We start from the raw sequence: 16,229 nt of genomic DNA on the forward strand, positions 1-16,229 counted from the left end.
AGCCCTATCAAGAGAAGTTCTGATTTGAAGGTCATTCCAGCCACCCTCTGAATGGACGGGGTGGTCAGAAGGATTTCCAACCGGCTTGGAACAATGCCAAAGGAAACAACAGAAATGATTTCCCAAGCACTCAAGGATCCATCCTATCAGGAGAGACTGGTTGAGATTCTTGGATATGAGATGATGGAGGAAGTGGAGATGATTTGTGCAAACAAAGAGTACTTTGTTTCTCAGGAAGAGGTAGAGGACCACGGCTTTTATGTGGAGTACAACTTTCCAGAGTCCATTCCCATAGAGGTTGACTGTTCAGAGATTGTTAGTACAGATGTGATGGGGGGATACAAGAAGTACTTCGACTACAAGAAGTTCAACGGGGTCCAGTCAAAGGTGTTTAACTCGGCATACCAGAGCGATGGAAACATGCTGGTCTGTGCACCAACAAGCTCTGGAAAGACAGATATTGCATTTCTATGTGTTCTCCGGGCACTTGGTAAGGGAGACAAGGTTGTTTATGTCGTTCCGATGAGGGCATTAGCAACAGAAATAGCATCGAAGTACAGAAAGAAGCTTGGAGAGCAAAGGGTTGTGGAGTACACTGGAGACACAGAGATAAAGACAGAAGATGTGGCAAGGTGCGATGTCATAGTGTCAACACCGGAGAAATTTGATGTTGCAACACGAAGACAATGCAATGTATTCCAGAGCCGTGTTGGGCTTGTTATACTTGACGAGGTTCACATGCTCCAGGACGAGAGGGGGCCTGTTTTAGAAGCGATTGTATGCAGAGTGCTTAGGTATGTAGAGCTCCGCCAAAGACCCATACGTGTTGTGGGGCTTTCTGCCACACTCCCTAACTATGAGGATGTGGGAAGGTTCCTCAGGGCCGAGCATGTGTTCAGCTTTGACCAAGGATATAGACCTGTTCCACTGAAGATGCAAGTTGTTGGAATGAAGAAGAGGAGCAAGCTCCAGCTCGAGGATGAGTTTCTAAAAAAGAAGGTGGAGAGATATCTGAGTGATGGAAAGCAAGTTCTGGTGTTTGTGCATTCCAGGGGAGAAACTTCTAGGACAGCAAAGCTTTTGAGTGATGATGGAGAAAGAAGAGATGTAAAGGGAGGAGTAGTGGGAGGAATACTTTTGGAACTGGCTCGAAGGGGGGTTGGGATACACCATGCTGGACTTCCTCGGAAGATAAGACTGTATATGGAAGATGAATTCAAGGCAGGGAGGCTAAGGATATTGGTTACGACATCAACCCTGGCATGGGGAGTCAATCTTCCGGCATATGCAGTGGTGATCAAAGGAACCAGATTTTATGACTCTTCTCAGGGAGGATTTAGGGATGTAGGCATTCTGGATGTATTACAAATATTTGGAAGGGCTGGGAGGCCTCAATTTGATTCCAGGGGAGAGGGATGTCTGATAACGACAGGGGACAAGATGGACCATTATGTGTCTCTCCTCAAGAACAGCAGGGATGTGGAGAGCAGGCTGCTTCGACATGTTGCAGATATCATGAACGCAGAGATATACCTGAACACGATTGAGGATGTCAACACGGCTGTGGAATGGCTAAGAAGTACTTTTATGTATGTCAGGATGTCCAAAAATCCTATGTGTTACGGATTGAGTAAAGAAGATTTGTATGATGAATACAAGGCCCTGTCGGATTATGCTATTCTTACATGTAGAAGGCTAGAGGAGTGCTCGATGATAAGAATACATAGAAAAAGGATTGGAGACTTTCAAACATGGAGATTCTGTAGCACGGAGTATGGGAGGATTGCCAGCATGTATTATCTATCTCATGAAACCATGGAGAGGTGGCTGAGGGAAATAGAAGATATATATGACGAAGACTCCATACTTAGGCTTTGCTTTGAAGATAGGGAGCTTTCGGTGCTGGGATGTAGGGAAGAAGACGAAGAAAGTATCAAGGAGCTTTGTATGGAGGTTGGAGTTAAATACGAGGTGTCGATAGGATGTAAGCTGATGGTTCTTGTGAAAGCACATATCAAAAGACTCCCAATCCAAAGGTTTTCACTTGCATGTGACAGTGAGTATGTTGTCAAGAATCTCCGGAGGATTCTGATGGGGCTATGCCAGATCCTGATATTCCAATGCAAGCATCTATTTGTTGCAAAATGTTGCATACTATTGAAAAGAATAGAAAGGCAAAAGGAAAAGCCTTGGGATGCCAACAACAGAGTCGAAGTAGATCTTTTCCGAGTTCTTGGAATGGTTAGAATGGAAGTTTCCCTGAAGATGAAAGGGGAATATTGGATATTTGTATGGGATGGAGACTCTGCCATCTACTCGGGTCTCTTTGCACATCGAGCAAATTTATTCATCAAAACAAAGTGTGATGTGTTGAGGATTGAGATTGTTGCACGAGATGAATGGGCAAGAACAGAGGAGAGATGCTGGGTTAGCCGAGACACAAGTACAAGATCATTGTACCATAACGGTGTCCATGAGTGTGATCAAGGATGGTCTTTGGTAGGAGAGAAGCAAAGCTGTTCCCATTTCTGTGTGATAAAGTCGCTTTCGGATCTTTCCGATATGATGGATGGATGGAGATTGGACGGAATCTCCGAGCCTGGAAGATTGATTATGACAAACAGAAGGATTAATTTTTCGAGTATGAGGAAGGGAGACATAAGCATAAAAGGGTGGGATAAGAGAGATCTAAGGGATGCTCCTGGTGTGAGTGTGGGCTACTTAATGCCCGAGGTTCCGCCGAGATATGTTAAGTATATTTTGTGTGATTTTTCTCTTCGGATAAAATTTGTGCAAATCGACTGCATGCTGTTCAGGGAGAGGCTTCAGCTCATGAGCTCCTGTATCACATTCATGGATAACTACGAAAGCAAGAAAGTTGTCATAGTGGCACCAGACACAAGTGACATGGAAAGAACAGCACAAGACCTCGAGACTAGAATGACTCTGAAGAGTTTGTCTTGTGGAAAATGTGATGTGAAAGTAAGGCGTGGAAGACCTATGGCAGGAGACACAGGGATATTTGTAACTGCATTTGATAGGAGGTTGGAGATACAAAAGGATTTCACGGTGATTTTCAAGGGATGTTCCAATTCCAATGGATATTTTCCTATATTTGAGGTTTTGAGGATATGCGACTCGAGAGAGGCGCTTATATATGAAGGAAGGGACTATATAGAGTATTTTAATAGCTGTGTACTGAACGGGGATGAAGAATGAAAATTAAAAGCGATGTTTAATTATCGGGATGTATAGGTGTGAAGATTTATAGCACAAAGGTGAGTGCCAGGGATATGTCATCTTTGTCTCCAAGACCTCTGGTAACCTCCTCTGGAGCATCTATTATAAGAAGAAGGCCGCCAAGGGAAACCCTCACAATGGTCCTGGGCCCTTTTCTTTCAAGGGAATAGACCCTTCCATAGGCTAGATAGAAGCAATCTATGTTCTCATGGATTCCTCGAAAAATACGCACCTCGACAGCATGTCCTACCTGAAGCCTGCACAAAGTGGTGTTGTAATCAAGAGAAATGGAAATTTTGGGGGATTCCATGTACAGCCTCGAGACTTTTGTGTAGAGCTTTCCTTCTTTGTCGATGTCAACGACTTTGAAGCTGTCGGCCAAGATCTGCATCATGGGTGCAAAAATTTGAATGTTGAAATGCCCTGTGATGGAAGGAAACAAGGGCAGAGAAGAGGAAGGAAAGGAGCTTTTTGATGAGGAGTGTTCCTCCGAGTTTCTTCCAATCGACTTCTATGATAAGAGCCGGAGGCCTAGGGACGACCAAGGGATTGAGTTTGTAGTTACCAAGAATGGTTTTCCTGAAGGAACAAGGGGGGTGTGTTTTGAAGGAGTTGTGGATGGCCTTGAGTTTGAGAATCGGAAAATGGAGGCGGAGATTGAAGGGCTGAGCAAGAAGGAGAGAAGAATAGAAAAGGAAAATGCAGCTCTGAAGGATGTCCTATTGGGGCTTTTGTCAAAGCTTTCTTCTTGACAGATGTTTGTTTTACCTTTATAATGAGCTTTGAGCATAAACAAACCGTAGGATGGACATAGGAAGAAAGCCACTGAGCGACGAGGATTTTGGAAGTGCGTGGAAGTCTATAGAGAAGGAACTTCGGAAGCTTTCCTCGGGGGGCTTGTGCAGTGGGCTTGAGATTTATAACAACATATACACGGTGTGTACGTCGTCTACACCCAGGCTTGAAAACAAGCTGTATTGGAAGATAGGAGATTTTGTGTATATGAGAGCACGGGAAATAAGAAAGGAGGTGTTTGAGGCAAAGGACTGGATTAAGGAGTACAACGAGGGGTTTAGGAAGTTTAGGCAGATGGTCTTTGCAATTGACGAGCTATGCGACTTCTTGAACGAGTGTGTGAAGGGCCGGACGATGCGGGATCTAGGATTTCTCTTATGGGAGAGATGTGTGCTGCAGCAGACGATGAAGTACAAGCACACAACGCTTGGGTTCGAGCTTGTGAACCAGGAGAGGATTGAAGTGATCAAGGATGCAATTGAGTCGTTTCGGCTGATTGTTCCCGACCTGAAGAAGCCGATGCTTTACTATACACAGAGGTATGAGCAGTTTGCCCTACAGAAGATTGGAAGCAAGTACCAGGAGGAAATAAGATCCATGTGTGGGGAAGTTGAGAAGTACTCGTTCTATGTAAGAGAAAAGATTTGGTATGAGAAGAGCATCCGGGAAAAAATATTTCTTGAAGAGTCTTGGGAGAAGATGGAGGAGATACTTGAAGAGGTGTTTATCTTGAACAAAAGAGAGTATCTCTTTGCAGAAATATACAAGATAATGTCGATGCACAGACTTCCTGTGGAGATTCTTGACAAGATCTCCAAAGAGATGGAGCATGACAAGCATCGAGAGGTTGGAGGATATCGAACAAACGATTTCTATGAGTTGCAGAATGATGACGAGCCTAAGGTCAAGCATAGCGATGTCTTTCTGGAAAGGATGTCTGTCCTTTACAGGAACCTGTCCGGGCTGAAGTCAGCATGCGAAATATTCCGAGAGGTGTTTACCCGATATGTACGGGAAGAGAGTGAAAGGCATGTGGATGTGTACAGCAAGGGTATTGAGACGCTGTATATCTTTCACTGCATGCTTAGGCATGTTGTGGATGTCGGGTTTTTGGGGGACCATGAATATTTCAAGATACTGAAGAGAGAGTTTTCCACAAGCTGTATGAAACTGAGGCCATCTCTGGAAGCAAGACTGCTTGAGTTTTCGGATTGGATTGTTGGGGAGAACAGCAATGTATTCAGGTTTCTTGACAGAGAATTTGAAAAAAACACTGGGGGAAGCCACCTGGATCTTCCTTTTCTGGGGCCTGGGAAGGTGAAAGAGGAAGGATTGGAGCTTGGAAGGAGGTTTGAAGGGAAGAATGAATTTTTGCGGCAGGTGTTTGGAACACTGTACAAGATGATAGAGAACAAGCATGTGTTCTACGAGATGTATCTTTCAGGGCTCGGAAGGAGGCTACTGGAAAAAGGCCCGAATCTTTATGAGGAGAAGAAGTTGATTTCCCTAATGAAACGAAAGGGGAACCAGGACTTTATAAAGAAGGCTGAGACGATGGTTGCAGATATAAACATCTCCCTGAGCTACAACAAGGATACTGACCGATTTGTGTGGGTTCTGACACAAGCATATTGGCCACAGCAGGCAGAAGCCCCGCTGATCCGGATTCCAGAGTCTCTTGAAATGATAAAGAGGGTATATGATTCGAAGTTCAACAAAAAGAAGTTGTGCTGGGCATGGAATCTAGGAAGTGTGTGTGTGGAGATCTATGGAGTCGAGATCCAAATGAATGTTCTCCAGTACTCTGTGATTGATCTGTTCAACAGACATGAGCAGGTGGATTTCGAAAAGGCATTGAGTGCCACGAAGATGGGGACAAAGGTTATCGGGGATGTTCTTAAATCCTTAGTTGATAGTGGCCTCCTTGTCTGTGCCGAGGGTTGGTACAGAATAGGAGATATATTTGGTATCGAAAAGGATATCCGTGGCTTTTACTGCAGCGAAAGTGTTTCCATGGTGCATGAGATAGACAAGAATTCGTACTACCAATCACTTGCATCGCGAATACTAAAGAGGAGGAAGAGGATGTGCATGGATGACATAGTAAAGGAAACTCAAGCGGAGCATACCGAGAGATTTGGATACGACGAAGTAATCTTCTCCGAAGCCATAAGAATTCTTGGGGATAAAGGAATCATAGAGGAGGTGGAGGATGCATATGTCTATCTCCCCTAGGGGGTAGGCCTTTGATATGTATACTTACAAAGAAGATCTTTTGGCCCATGGCAGAGCTGTCGGAAGAAAAAAGAAGGATGTATTTGGAGCAAATAGAGGAGCTTGAAAAGACACTTGAGAAGGAGAAAGATAGTCTTAGAAAGACTATAGAATCTCAAGACTCCAAACAATAAAAGATTTATTTTCTATATCAAGAGATCTTTGGCAACTTCAAGGAAATGCAGGCTCCTTTCCACCCAGCAAGTTCCTGGCCTCGTTGATCTTTGACGCTATGTATGGGCTTCCTCCCCTATCTGGATGGTTGATCTTCATCATCTGTATATATCTCTCTGCCACACTTTCCCTACGACCCTCGATGGATAGGATCTTTCTTGCCTCGTTGAGATCCATCACAGGCTTGAATCCTTTTGGATGGCTTGGGACGAACGGAAGATAGTCTACAAGTCTCCGAAGCATGGGGACCCCATAAGGCCAAATTTTTGACTCCCCATGGACATTCAGAAAATAGTTGATGCCATTAGATCTAACGACATAGATGCAAACAGAGCTGCTATCGAAAGCATCTATGCCAACTGCAGCCAGCTAGACGACAAGGACATTATAGAAATAACTCCGTCTGTGATCTACTACCTGTGGAAGCTTCCGAAGTTCACGGCTCAGAAGCAGTTTGTTCTGGAACTTTTGTCCCATGCCGACCAAAGGTTGCGCTACAGCCTGTTCATGTATCTCATCGATCACTGGAGTAGCATCCAGCTGGTAAGAATGGACAAATTCTACTATCTTGTCAAGAGGATTCTGGAATATTATGTACTGGATGTGGAAACAGTCTCTTCCTTGTTCAATATATCCACGAGCATGGATCTTAGAACATTTATAATTCGATGTGTTGTGGACAGACTTAAAGAAACCACCGAGGACATGGAGCATTTCTTGGCTGGGTTTGCTTCCACGTGCCCTCCGGCATTGCTGCTTCCTCTCGAATCCCTAAGGCTCCGGAAGGAGGTTGCCCTGGAATATGCAGGGAATAAGGACATCGGAAAGAAGAACAGAGCTGCATTATACTCCATGATCAAATAAAAGATATTTCCACTAACTCAGCTCTAGCTCTCATGCTTCACAAAGCTGAACTTGCTTTTGCACTTCTTGCAGACAGGAACAAACCTGCAGAACACAGAGAGACATATTGGACATACAAGCCCCAGCAGAACTTGCTTGTTATGGCAATAGCAGGTTGCAGGGAATCCCAGAGGCTTTGAATCTCCTTTTGTTCCAAGGAGAGAGAGTAGAAATCTCAAACATCCGTCTTCAGATGTTGAATAACCGCCGCCCGTTGCAGCACAACATTGGAGAATCGTCTTGTTTTCAAACAGCGAGAATGCACTTATTCTTACTCCAAACCTCTGTGCAGCAAACATGCATTTCAGATATCTCAGATACTCGTCGTTCCGCTCCTTCTCAAGTGTAAATATTACGATTTGGGATTCCCCGAGTCTGTGGAGACACAATGCATATCCGAGATCCCCCACGTCATAGCTGGACTGGTGTTGAGTTATCCTGTATATTTCCTCGATGCTACTTTCCAAGGAGTCGAAGAGGATCTTCTTCCCACTTACGACGACAATTCGATTGTTTCGGCTTGACTTGTGATATGCATTCAAAAAGACAACAACGTCATTGAAGAGGTCTCTCCCCGTCATCTCCCAATTCTCTTTCTTCAGGTCGATTAGAAGGAAAAGAATCATGAGGGATTGGCAAGGACAGATCTTGTGTTCTGTGGAGCAAAAAGATGTCAGAAACGGGATTCGAACCCGTGCCTCAATGAGAATACGACCTGAACGTATCGCCTTAGACCACTCGGCCATCCTGACTTATATGTCCCCCAGGGGAGGGTATCGCCAATTCCTTGCCCCATGCTCCAGACAAACATATATTCGCCAAGGGGATGTCCTCTATTATCTAATGGACGGGTGCAGTCATCCCGTAAGACTGGGCACATTGTGCGGGGTATGTGGAATCGAAATCCCTGAAGATTCACACCTCTTCTGTGCACTCTATAACACAGACAATGTTAAGATAACGCACAAAGAGGCTGTCTCAATATATAAAGAAAAAATGAAAACTTTAGAGACACAGATGAAGCTGATTCTGGTTCTTGATCTTGACCAGACAATTCTTCATACAACATACGGGGAATCCAGGATCCATGGAACTGTGAGATTTATAATGGATGGGAGCAAGTACTGTGTGAAACTAAGACCAAACCTTGATCATATGCTTCGGAAAATTTCCAGGCTGTATGAGATTCATGTGTATACCATGGGAACAAGAGCATATGCAGAGAGAATAGTTGGGATTGTTGATCCTTCTGGAAAATACTTTCAGGACAGAATCATTACAAGGGACGAGAATGAAGGGGTTTTGGTGAAGAGGCTGAGCAGGCTCTTTCCACATAACCACAAAAACATAGTAATCCTTGATGACAGGCCTGATGTATGGGACTACAGTGAAAATCTGCTTCTTGTTCGGCCGTTTTGGTATTTCAACCGTACGGACATCAATGATCCATTGAGGCTGAAGAGAAAGATAGAGGAAGAGGGAAGAACATCTAGGGACTTGGAAGGGTTTGTGGACAAGAAAAAAAGAGTTGAGGAAATTGAGGATCCGGAGATTGTCTCGAAGCTGGATGATATAGTGCTTGAATGCTCTTCTGGATCCAAGGAGCCAAGGAAAGATATCGAAAGCACGGAAGAAAAAGAAGTAAGCAGATGCTTGGAGGATTGCGAGCTGTTAAGAGTGACAAAGGTGTTGAGGAGGATTCACAAGAAGTACTTTTCAAGCAGCCACAGAAACGTAAAGAAGATTCTGAGGAACATCCGAAAAAAGATTTTCGGTGGAGATCGGTTTCTTGTTCCACCTGCCCCAAATAGGATGTGGCTTGTAAAAACAATCGAAATGAACGGAGGGACAGTAAGTTCTCTGGAGAACGAGGTTGACTTTATAATTTCTTCTAGCAAGGAGGAGGTCAAGGCCCTGGCACAGAAGCTTGAGTGTCTTGTTGTATCTCCAAAGTGGATAGCCGATTGTGTGTATTCCCTGAGGCGAGTAAGGCACGGAAGGTACATTGTGTGCGACTATAGGCCCAAGGATGAATACGAAGAAGAGCTTGAAAGGCTCTTTTCGTGATGGAGGCTGTTTGTTATTAAGTGGCGGGATAAATTTGAAGCCTTGCTAACAATCTTTATATTTGTTACCCATAAGTTTGTTTTGAGTTTATCACATTTGAAATAAAACCCATGGAAGGAATTGTTCAGGAAGTAATACAGTGCATGCTTGGAGCAATTGTAAGGAACAATGCAATCCAGATGATAATTCTCTACTCGGTGTTTTATTTCACAAGGTGTGCAAAGCGCCCGGATGTATTCTACAGCGGAATGAAAAGGGACTCTGTCTTCAAGATGGGGAGCCTGCATAGAAGCTATTATCCCCTATTTTTTGCACCCTTTGGAACCATCCAGACCGTTCTTCAACTATTCCGAAGGCCCATGTTCCTTGAGAGAATAAGTATTCAGGTGAAGACGCCCCACAACGGGTCGATCCTGCTTGACCTTGTGGAAGGTGACAAAAATTCCAAGAAGAATGCACTTCTAGTCCACGGATTCAATGGGTCGGGAAACTCAACGTACATGAGGGGACTGGCAGGGCATCTTTCAAAAGAAGGGTACAGAGTCTTCTGCTTTAATGCAAGAGGTATCAGGTCGAAGCTCAATAGTCCTGTGTTTTTCCATATAGGATGGACAGTGGACTTGAAGGCAGCCGTGGAGTTTATTCTTTGTGACTATCAAGGGACACTGGAGATATTTGGGTTCAGCATGGGAGCCAACTGGGTAGCAAAGTTTTTTGGAGAGGAGAAGCTCGATCCCAGAATAATAAAGGGAGGGGCTGTGTGTCTTCCATTTGACTTCTTCAAAATAGGAATCCACTTTCTGAAGAATCCGTACACTAGGCTATTCAACAAACTACTGGCAATGAACTTTGTAAAGTATATCAACAGAAACAAGGATGTATTTAGAGATGCAGGGTATGACATGAATATGATAAGAAAGTGCAGTAGCGTCCAGCAGATAGACATGATGGTAACAACAAAAATCTTCGATATCAAGGACGTCAATGAGTACTACAAAAACCAGTCGTGTGTGAACTACATCGATCAAATAAGTGTTCCTTTCATCATACTCAACACATACGACGACCCGATCATCCCCCCATTTTCAATAGACAAGGAAGTGTGCATGAGGAACAAAAACATACTGTTGGTAATAGCTCACAAGGGAGGGCATCTGGGCTTTCTGTCAAATAGGCTGGATAGAACTTGGGCAGAAGATGTTCTAATGGACTTTGTCAAGCACTTCTAGGCATGGCGGAGAAGAAATGTGTCGATTATTAAAGCATGAGTTTATTGCATCTATGCCCTGGAATATCCTGACTTCAAAGATCAAATCCCCTTGCAGCCAACTCACTCCGGACAATTTCTCTATACACTCCTTCAAGCCCGTCGAGTTCCATGGGATTAAGTTTAATCATCCTCAAGATCTTGTCTTCACAATCCTTGAGAACGGGTCTGGAGCCTTCAGGCATCTCGTTGTTGACCTGGTTTATGATCTTCTTAAGATCCATCAAATAGTTTGGCCCAACAATCTTCTTCTTGTGTGCAGCACTACAGTTGAGCTTGAGCTCGAGGCAATCCAGAATTTCTTTTGTAGGTAGACTTTCCTTGGCATAGAAGATAGGGGCATCATGCTTCGAAGATGAAAGTTCTCCATCGGCCAAGATACAGTATGAAGTCTCGTTGCGCTTTGCCAAGCAATAAATCTCATACCTCTGTGGTTTCATTTCACAATTCTCCACTATGTATGCTGTGTCTGGATCCATGTTGCTAAGCTTGCTTCTTATGACTCGGAACTCATCGTCCAGATGAACAACTCGAAAGTGCGCCGATAGACAGCTGCGCAGCTCCTCTAAATACATCCTCGACCTTCCCATCAGAATTATAACAGGCATCGAGGGGCTTGGGGACAAATGGATAAGACGGCTGGTAGCACTAGTCTTGTGTGAAACGGCTAATGAGGTTAGCCAGTCTTTCCTTGTTTCAGGGTCGAACGCCGAAGTTTCGTCCCATGAAACGATCGTGTTTCGTGTTTGAGAATAAATAGTAAGGTGAAAGAGACTCAAAACCAATATGCTACTGTCTCTGATATTCCCTCTTGTAGTGCTGGGAGAAAAGTTCGATGGATATGGACCCACGGCATTCGACATCTCTCTGAGCCCCGAGATTCCTCTTGAGGAGCTTACGGGATATGGTACAAAGCATGCCAAAGAGAGAAAGAACAAAGGATTTGGAGATTTGAGTCTGGTCGACTTCAACATGGAGACAGAAGATAGCTTTGACAGAAATAAGCTGGTCGAGATTGCTTGGAATGTCTTGGACTCTTCCCACGGAACAATCATGACTATGCAATCAATCAGGAAGGGAGAGATCGATGCTTTGTCAATAAGGGCTCTTGGCCACTACGAGGTGCTGAACTCATCAGAAGGCTCTTACAACGTCCAGGAGGCGCCGATAACATATCTTCCAATCGTCTTTGACACACTGGTTCTTGACCACAAGAAGAGTGGGTATGTCCGAAATCCAGAGAACAATAAAATCATCTATGCAAGCTGGGCAATATTCGAGCACAAGCGAACAAAGAGATGGTTCACTGTGGTCAATGTTGACATGTACAGCGCATACTCGGAGAAGACCGATGTCCAAATGGCAAATATTCTAGAGGATATGAATCGGGAGCACACAGTGGACTCCAACCCGGTGTTCTTCATGGGGCACATCAATGCAATCTCGGACAGGCTTCAGAAGGTGATTGAGGACAAGTACATAAATCCTTTGGATGTAGACAGGAACGCAAAGGAAGGACCCAAGTTCACCATGAAGAATCTCCCAGATATTCTTGGCAATTTCCAGAGGGACTTTGTGTTGGTTAGAGATGCGTCATCCAAGGTGGTGAGAGTCAACTATGCAAGAATACTAAGAAAGGGCCTTCCCACCCTCCACTATCCCATTCATGCAATAGTGTCGTTTGAGGCGGGGGACCAGCACCGTACACCCTCGGCTGCCTGAACAATAATAAACCACCTTTTGTGATGTTTTGAATAATTTTTCGGTAAAAGCAGTCCCTTCATGATTGAAGGTCTTTCGACGTTTTCTGGACGCACCATGCCAAAAGGATCTGGAATCTACTCGGTGATGAACGACGGCAGGACGATACTGACGGCATCGAACAAGGAGAGAAAGCTTATCCAGCGAAAGATCAATCCACGAGATATCCGATGGACGACGACAAGTAGGGAGTTCTTTGGAAAGGAATCCCAATATGTGGTTGAGAAGATGAATGTGCAGAAGGTCAAGATCGTCCGTGGATTTAGACATATCAGTGCTGGCTTGCTTGAAAAAGCCAGGCAGACAGAGTCTTCAAGAAAATGAAATCGCTTTATTTTTATGTCTTAATCTTCTCTATTGAAATTGGAAAATTTGGTTCTCTATAAACAAAAAGGATGGGTATAGGAAATCACCAGGATTCCTCGGATGGCCGTTTACCTGCTCTACCGGAGCTTGAATTCAGGATGACATATGGCGGAGAAAGATATAAGACCTCGATTCTGTCCAAGGAGATTGTTATGGGTCTGAGGGAAGCTCTCCAGGACAAATATAAATATTCCCTGAGTTGGAAACTTCTTTTCTCCACATTTGAAAATGGATTTTCCTACAGAACCTTTCTTTCAAGCTTTGAAAGAGACGAACTACCTTTTGTACTTGCCTGTAGGACCAGGGATGGAGAGCTGTTTGGAGCATTCTTTGAGGATAGAATTAGGGTGTCCAGGACCATGTATGGGAGGCCATCCACTTTTTTGTTCACCACAGCCCAAAACATGATCTCGGAATCCGAAGATGGCAAAGTGGCTGTCTTCCCTGTATCTCAAGGCAGTGGAGCAAATATCTATTGCACCCCAGACTTCCTTGCATTTGGTTGTAGTGGAGAAAGGTTTGGGCTGCTGATAGACAGATCATTGTCAAGTGGAGAAACACATCCGGTGGAGACCTTTGGGAAGGCCATCCTTGCATCCAACAGCCATTTCCAAATATCGTACCTCGAACTGTGGCTTATCCAGTTATGAGTCTTAACCTGTCTTCAATGCTCTTTGGAAACCAAACAACTGCACCAATCAAGAATATTTTAATATGTTTTTGGCACAATGGATTGACATGAATTCTTCAGAATAGGTCTGGGTATTTTGCTGCAACATCTACAAACCGGCAATATGTCTCCATGTCAAACCCATTTCCAACGGGATGGACACTGTTTTCAACAAGTACCCCATCTTCCACAACGCCGCTAACCCGGACCAGGCCAGACTTGTAAAGTCCAACATCCTGGTGCTTAACCTGAATCTCTCTCTCCATACATTTCAGAACAACAATGCCATCCTCAACCCTCTCAAGCCTTCCTATCACTACGACTGTCTGTCCTTCACAGTTTCTAGGATCCAGTGAATGCATGGGGACAGAATATCAAACGGGAAAAATCATCCCCAACCAAATGGCTCTAGAACTCAGGGCTTTATGTCTAAGCAGAAACACTACAATAGAGATGATAAAGGACAGGGGATACACAACGACACAAGAGGTGCAGACCCTCGACGAGTTCCATGAAAAGTATCCCTTTGCCCTTACAAAGAGATCGACATTGAACTTTGTCTGTGTAGATACGAACAGACCTGTTGCTATACACTTTGGAGAGGACGAGAAGATGGGCAAGAAAGTATTTGAAGGGCTTCTGACGCAGTATGAAAAGGACAACATATTCCATCTGATTCTGATTCTTCCGCTTGCACCCAGTCCTACAGTTATGTCGATGATATCTCTGAACCCAAAGTTTTGCATCGAGATCTTCCTTGTTGAGGAGATGATATTTAACAAGACAAAGCATTCATGGGTTCCTCCACATAGAATCCTGTCTCGAGAGGAGAAGGAGAAGGTTTTCAATACTCTGAAGCTTGGGCCGGGAGATCTCCCCAGGATTCTGAAAAGCGATGCGATTGCTAGATACTACGGGGCAAGGCAAGGAGATGTTGTGGAGATAGTTAGAAAGTCGAAGACCGCTGGGGAATCCATTTATTACAGGATTGTGGTGGAAAAATAAAGAGGTGTTTTGGCTTCTGTGTAAATTTAACTTGTCTGGCATGGCCCTGGACAATGGATGGGGTTCTTGAGAAACTGCTTCTGGATACAAGATTCACAACGAACAAAATCCCGAAGGAGTTTCTCCTGAGGAGAGTGGGTCTTGGATACAGTATAAGAAGCAAGAGATTGGATCGAGATATCATAAAGCCCTGTCTTAAGGCAAAGAAGAACAAGGAGAAAGCTTTGAGTATTCAAGAGGAGGAGTCGGAGGATGCTGGGCGATCGGAGTCTGTCAAGAAGAAAGCCCGATCAAGAAAGAACTAGCTCCCTCGCAACCAAAGTAGATGGCTATTTGTGGCCAAAAAAAGCCCCTAGGATGGGAAAGGCAAGAAGAGCCTACGAGCTAGAGATCACAAAGATCCTGGCCAAAACCATGCAAAATAGCTACAGGAAGAAGCAAGTTGAAGAATTGATAACGAGGATCTTCCAAAAAATGCAGACGATAATTGGGCCTTCCAAGAATCATGAGGAGTTGGAAACATTAAAGTCGGAGTTTCATCTACTAAAACAAGAAGCATACTCTCTTATGAAGACTTGAAAATAGGGTTGCTTTGTTTATTAAACCTCAAAAGGATACTTTATCTATAGTTCTTCCACTCTCCGTCCCCTTCTTTTGAATAGTAATCCATTAGATATTCTCCTCCCTGATAGAACACTTCGAAGGGCGACAGCAATGGCTTCTTGAACAATTTCCCCCAGTCTATGCTAAGTCTGGGACACGATATTTGAACAAAACTGTCTATGAACTCATACCTTTCGAGCTTCTTGGGACTTATTTCGTCCTGCATTATCAAATAGATCTTGTATCCTTTCAGTCGGTTGACCACACTTCTCAGGATATTCTTGTTTCCCTGCCTTCCGAGAGACCCTAGTATTACTCCAAACGATCTTCCCTTGAATGCCGTCCTGATTTCAGACCTTCTATCACTCAGCATCTTATTGTAATCATAGAACTCCTGAGTCATCCGGCGACTGAAGGGACAGTACTTGTAGAACTTCAGATGGGGGTTCCTTATCATGGCTCCCTCCAAGTGGAATCTTCCATCTCCTATCGAAATAACGGCTGAAACTCCCTCGATTTTTGGTGATGTGCACCCTAATACCTCTCCACTGCTAAGAGGTTTCACTTGCGGAAGAATACATTCCACTCCACTCTTCTCGTCATTTAGAGCCCTTCTCAGTCTGCTTATACTTGAGTTAAATTGGATCGTCCCTATCACACCTACACGCCCTTGGAAGTTTCTCTTGATCATTTCAACAGCATGATCTACATCTATCCGGATGTCCACAAAGACATAAAGAACCCTTGTGCTCATCTCGCCTACAGGGATAAGGCATGAATGGCCGTAGTGTACAAGGAGATCAGACCCAATGCTCTCATCGTCCACACAGCATCCTCCATAAACAACATCGTTCAGAATTATACATTCTGCATCGGTATACTTCTCTATAATGTCTATTATCACAAAAGAGTATTTCAAAAGCCCGTCTGGGAACTGCAATGTCACCTTCTTTGCAGACTGCCTTCTAATTGTTCTCAATACCTTTCCCATCTCAAAGTTGTAGTTCCTTGGAAGATATCTCTGGCATTCTGGGACCTCCTTCTGCTCAAGTACAACCATGTGCCCTTGGAGGGCCTGTCTATTTCATAATCGATTTCCTGGCC

General features: G+C 44.2%; 19 protein-coding genes and 1 non-coding gene across 20 annotated transcripts; 13 read left to right on the plus strand and 7 right to left on the minus strand.

The window, feature by feature from the left end:
- Nucleotides 1-51: 51 nt before the first annotated feature.
- Nucleotides 52-3,219, plus strand: Eint_070770 (Ski2-like ATP-dependent RNA helicase; the record flags this gene model as incomplete). The annotated part of the gene is made up of 1 exon (XM_003073155.1): nt 52-3,219. The coding sequence occupies one exon, from the start codon at nt 52-54 to the stop codon at nt 3,217-3,219; it is 3,168 nt and encodes a 1,055-aa protein (XP_003073201.1).
- Nucleotides 3,220-3,265: 46 nt separating this feature from the next.
- Nucleotides 3,266-3,631, minus strand: Eint_070780 (RNA polymerase subunit 8-like protein; the record flags this gene model as incomplete). Its single annotated transcript, XM_003073156.1, has 1 exon — nt 3,266-3,631. One exon carries the CDS (start codon nt 3,629-3,631, stop codon nt 3,266-3,268), a length of 366 nt encoding a protein of 121 aa, XP_003073202.1.
- Nucleotides 3,632-3,668: 37 nt separating this feature from the next.
- Nucleotides 3,669-3,992, plus strand: Eint_070790 (uncharacterized protein; the record flags this gene model as incomplete). The annotated part of the gene is made up of 1 exon (XM_003073157.1): nt 3,669-3,992. The coding sequence occupies one exon, from the start codon at nt 3,669-3,671 to the stop codon at nt 3,990-3,992; it is 324 nt and encodes a 107-aa protein (XP_003073203.1).
- A 52-nt stretch (nt 3,993-4,044) lies between these two features.
- Eint_070800 (E3 ubiquitin ligase subunit cullin) lies at nt 4,045-6,270 on the plus strand (the record flags this gene model as incomplete). The annotated part of the gene is made up of 1 exon (XM_003073158.1): nt 4,045-6,270. One exon carries the CDS (start codon nt 4,045-4,047, stop codon nt 6,268-6,270), a length of 2,226 nt encoding a protein of 741 aa, XP_003073204.1.
- Nucleotides 6,271-6,317: 47 nt separating this feature from the next.
- Eint_070802 (uncharacterized protein) lies at nt 6,318-6,443 on the plus strand (the record flags this gene model as incomplete). Its single annotated transcript, XM_009163606.1, has 1 exon — nt 6,318-6,443. One exon carries the CDS (start codon nt 6,318-6,320, stop codon nt 6,441-6,443), a length of 126 nt encoding a protein of 41 aa, XP_009161870.1.
- Nucleotides 6,444-6,480: 37 nt separating this feature from the next.
- Nucleotides 6,481-6,726, minus strand: Eint_070805 (uncharacterized protein; the record flags this gene model as incomplete). Its single annotated transcript, XM_009163607.1, has 1 exon — nt 6,481-6,726. The coding sequence occupies one exon, from the start codon at nt 6,724-6,726 to the stop codon at nt 6,481-6,483; it is 246 nt and encodes an 81-aa protein (XP_009161871.1).
- Nucleotides 6,727-6,759: 33 nt separating this feature from the next.
- On the plus strand, nt 6,760-7,347 carry Eint_070810 (uncharacterized protein; the record flags this gene model as incomplete). The annotated part of the gene is made up of 1 exon (XM_003073159.1): nt 6,760-7,347. One exon carries the CDS (start codon nt 6,760-6,762, stop codon nt 7,345-7,347), a length of 588 nt encoding a protein of 195 aa, XP_003073205.1.
- A 23-nt stretch (nt 7,348-7,370) lies between these two features.
- Nucleotides 7,371-8,012, minus strand: Eint_070820 (RNA polymerase II transcription initiation/nucleotide excision repair factor TFIIH subunit TFB4; the record flags this gene model as incomplete). The annotated part of the gene is made up of 1 exon (XM_003073160.1): nt 7,371-8,012. One exon carries the CDS (start codon nt 8,010-8,012, stop codon nt 7,371-7,373), a length of 642 nt encoding a protein of 213 aa, XP_003073206.1.
- Nucleotides 8,013-8,057: 45 nt separating this feature from the next.
- Nucleotides 8,058-8,138, minus strand: Eint_070830. The gene has a single exon. It is a non-coding gene; the product is annotated as a tRNA-Leu (tRNA).
- A 91-nt stretch (nt 8,139-8,229) lies between these two features.
- Eint_070840 (Fcp1-like phosphatase) lies at nt 8,230-9,453 on the plus strand (the record flags this gene model as incomplete). The annotated part of the gene is made up of 1 exon (XM_003073161.1): nt 8,230-9,453. The coding sequence occupies one exon, from the start codon at nt 8,230-8,232 to the stop codon at nt 9,451-9,453; it is 1,224 nt and encodes a 407-aa protein (XP_003073207.1).
- Nucleotides 9,454-9,563: 110 nt separating this feature from the next.
- On the plus strand, nt 9,564-10,682 carry Eint_070850 (alpha/beta hydrolase fold protein; the record flags this gene model as incomplete). Its single annotated transcript, XM_003073162.1, has 1 exon — nt 9,564-10,682. The coding sequence occupies one exon, from the start codon at nt 9,564-9,566 to the stop codon at nt 10,680-10,682; it is 1,119 nt and encodes a 372-aa protein (XP_003073208.1).
- Nucleotides 10,683-10,755: 73 nt separating this feature from the next.
- Nucleotides 10,756-11,328, minus strand: Eint_070860 (uncharacterized protein; the record flags this gene model as incomplete). Its single annotated transcript, XM_003073163.1, has 1 exon — nt 10,756-11,328. One exon carries the CDS (start codon nt 11,326-11,328, stop codon nt 10,756-10,758), a length of 573 nt encoding a protein of 190 aa, XP_003073209.1.
- Nucleotides 11,329-11,506: 178 nt separating this feature from the next.
- On the plus strand, nt 11,507-12,442 carry Eint_070870 (uncharacterized protein; the record flags this gene model as incomplete). Its single annotated transcript, XM_003073164.1, has 1 exon — nt 11,507-12,442. One exon carries the CDS (start codon nt 11,507-11,509, stop codon nt 12,440-12,442), a length of 936 nt encoding a protein of 311 aa, XP_003073210.1.
- Nucleotides 12,443-12,502: 60 nt separating this feature from the next.
- On the plus strand, nt 12,503-12,805 carry Eint_070880 (60S ribosomal protein L24; the record flags this gene model as incomplete). Its single annotated transcript, XM_003073165.1, has 1 exon — nt 12,503-12,805. The coding sequence occupies one exon, from the start codon at nt 12,503-12,505 to the stop codon at nt 12,803-12,805; it is 303 nt and encodes a 100-aa protein (XP_003073211.1).
- Nucleotides 12,806-12,876: 71 nt separating this feature from the next.
- Nucleotides 12,877-13,497, plus strand: Eint_070890 (oxidation resistance protein; the record flags this gene model as incomplete). Its single annotated transcript, XM_003073166.1, has 1 exon — nt 12,877-13,497. One exon carries the CDS (start codon nt 12,877-12,879, stop codon nt 13,495-13,497), a length of 621 nt encoding a protein of 206 aa, XP_003073212.1.
- A 97-nt stretch (nt 13,498-13,594) lies between these two features.
- Eint_070900 (uncharacterized protein) lies at nt 13,595-13,879 on the minus strand (the record flags this gene model as incomplete). The annotated part of the gene is made up of 1 exon (XM_003073167.1): nt 13,595-13,879. One exon carries the CDS (start codon nt 13,877-13,879, stop codon nt 13,595-13,597), a length of 285 nt encoding a protein of 94 aa, XP_003073213.1.
- Nucleotides 13,880-13,919: 40 nt separating this feature from the next.
- Eint_070910 (DNA-directed RNA polymerase I) lies at nt 13,920-14,522 on the plus strand (the record flags this gene model as incomplete). The annotated part of the gene is made up of 1 exon (XM_003073168.2): nt 13,920-14,522. The coding sequence occupies one exon, from the start codon at nt 13,920-13,922 to the stop codon at nt 14,520-14,522; it is 603 nt and encodes a 200-aa protein (XP_003073214.2).
- Nucleotides 14,523-14,575: 53 nt separating this feature from the next.
- Eint_070915 (uncharacterized protein) lies at nt 14,576-14,827 on the plus strand (the record flags this gene model as incomplete). The annotated part of the gene is made up of 1 exon (XM_009163608.1): nt 14,576-14,827. One exon carries the CDS (start codon nt 14,576-14,578, stop codon nt 14,825-14,827), a length of 252 nt encoding a protein of 83 aa, XP_009161872.1.
- A 52-nt stretch (nt 14,828-14,879) lies between these two features.
- Nucleotides 14,880-15,101, plus strand: Eint_070920 (uncharacterized protein; the record flags this gene model as incomplete). The annotated part of the gene is made up of 1 exon (XM_003073169.2): nt 14,880-15,101. The coding sequence occupies one exon, from the start codon at nt 14,880-14,882 to the stop codon at nt 15,099-15,101; it is 222 nt and encodes a 73-aa protein (XP_003073215.2).
- Nucleotides 15,102-15,141: 40 nt separating this feature from the next.
- Eint_070930 (diphthamide synthase subunit DPH2) lies at nt 15,142-16,185 on the minus strand (the record flags this gene model as incomplete). Its single annotated transcript, XM_003073170.1, has 1 exon — nt 15,142-16,185. The coding sequence occupies one exon, from the start codon at nt 16,183-16,185 to the stop codon at nt 15,142-15,144; it is 1,044 nt and encodes a 347-aa protein (XP_003073216.1).
- Nucleotides 16,186-16,229: the final 44 nt, after the last annotated feature.

This window comes from Encephalitozoon intestinalis, chromosome VII (genome assembly GCF_000146465.1).
Source record: "Encephalitozoon intestinalis ATCC 50506 chromosome VII, complete sequence".
Classification (NCBI taxonomy): Eukaryota; Fungi; Microsporidia; family Unikaryonidae; genus Encephalitozoon; species Encephalitozoon intestinalis.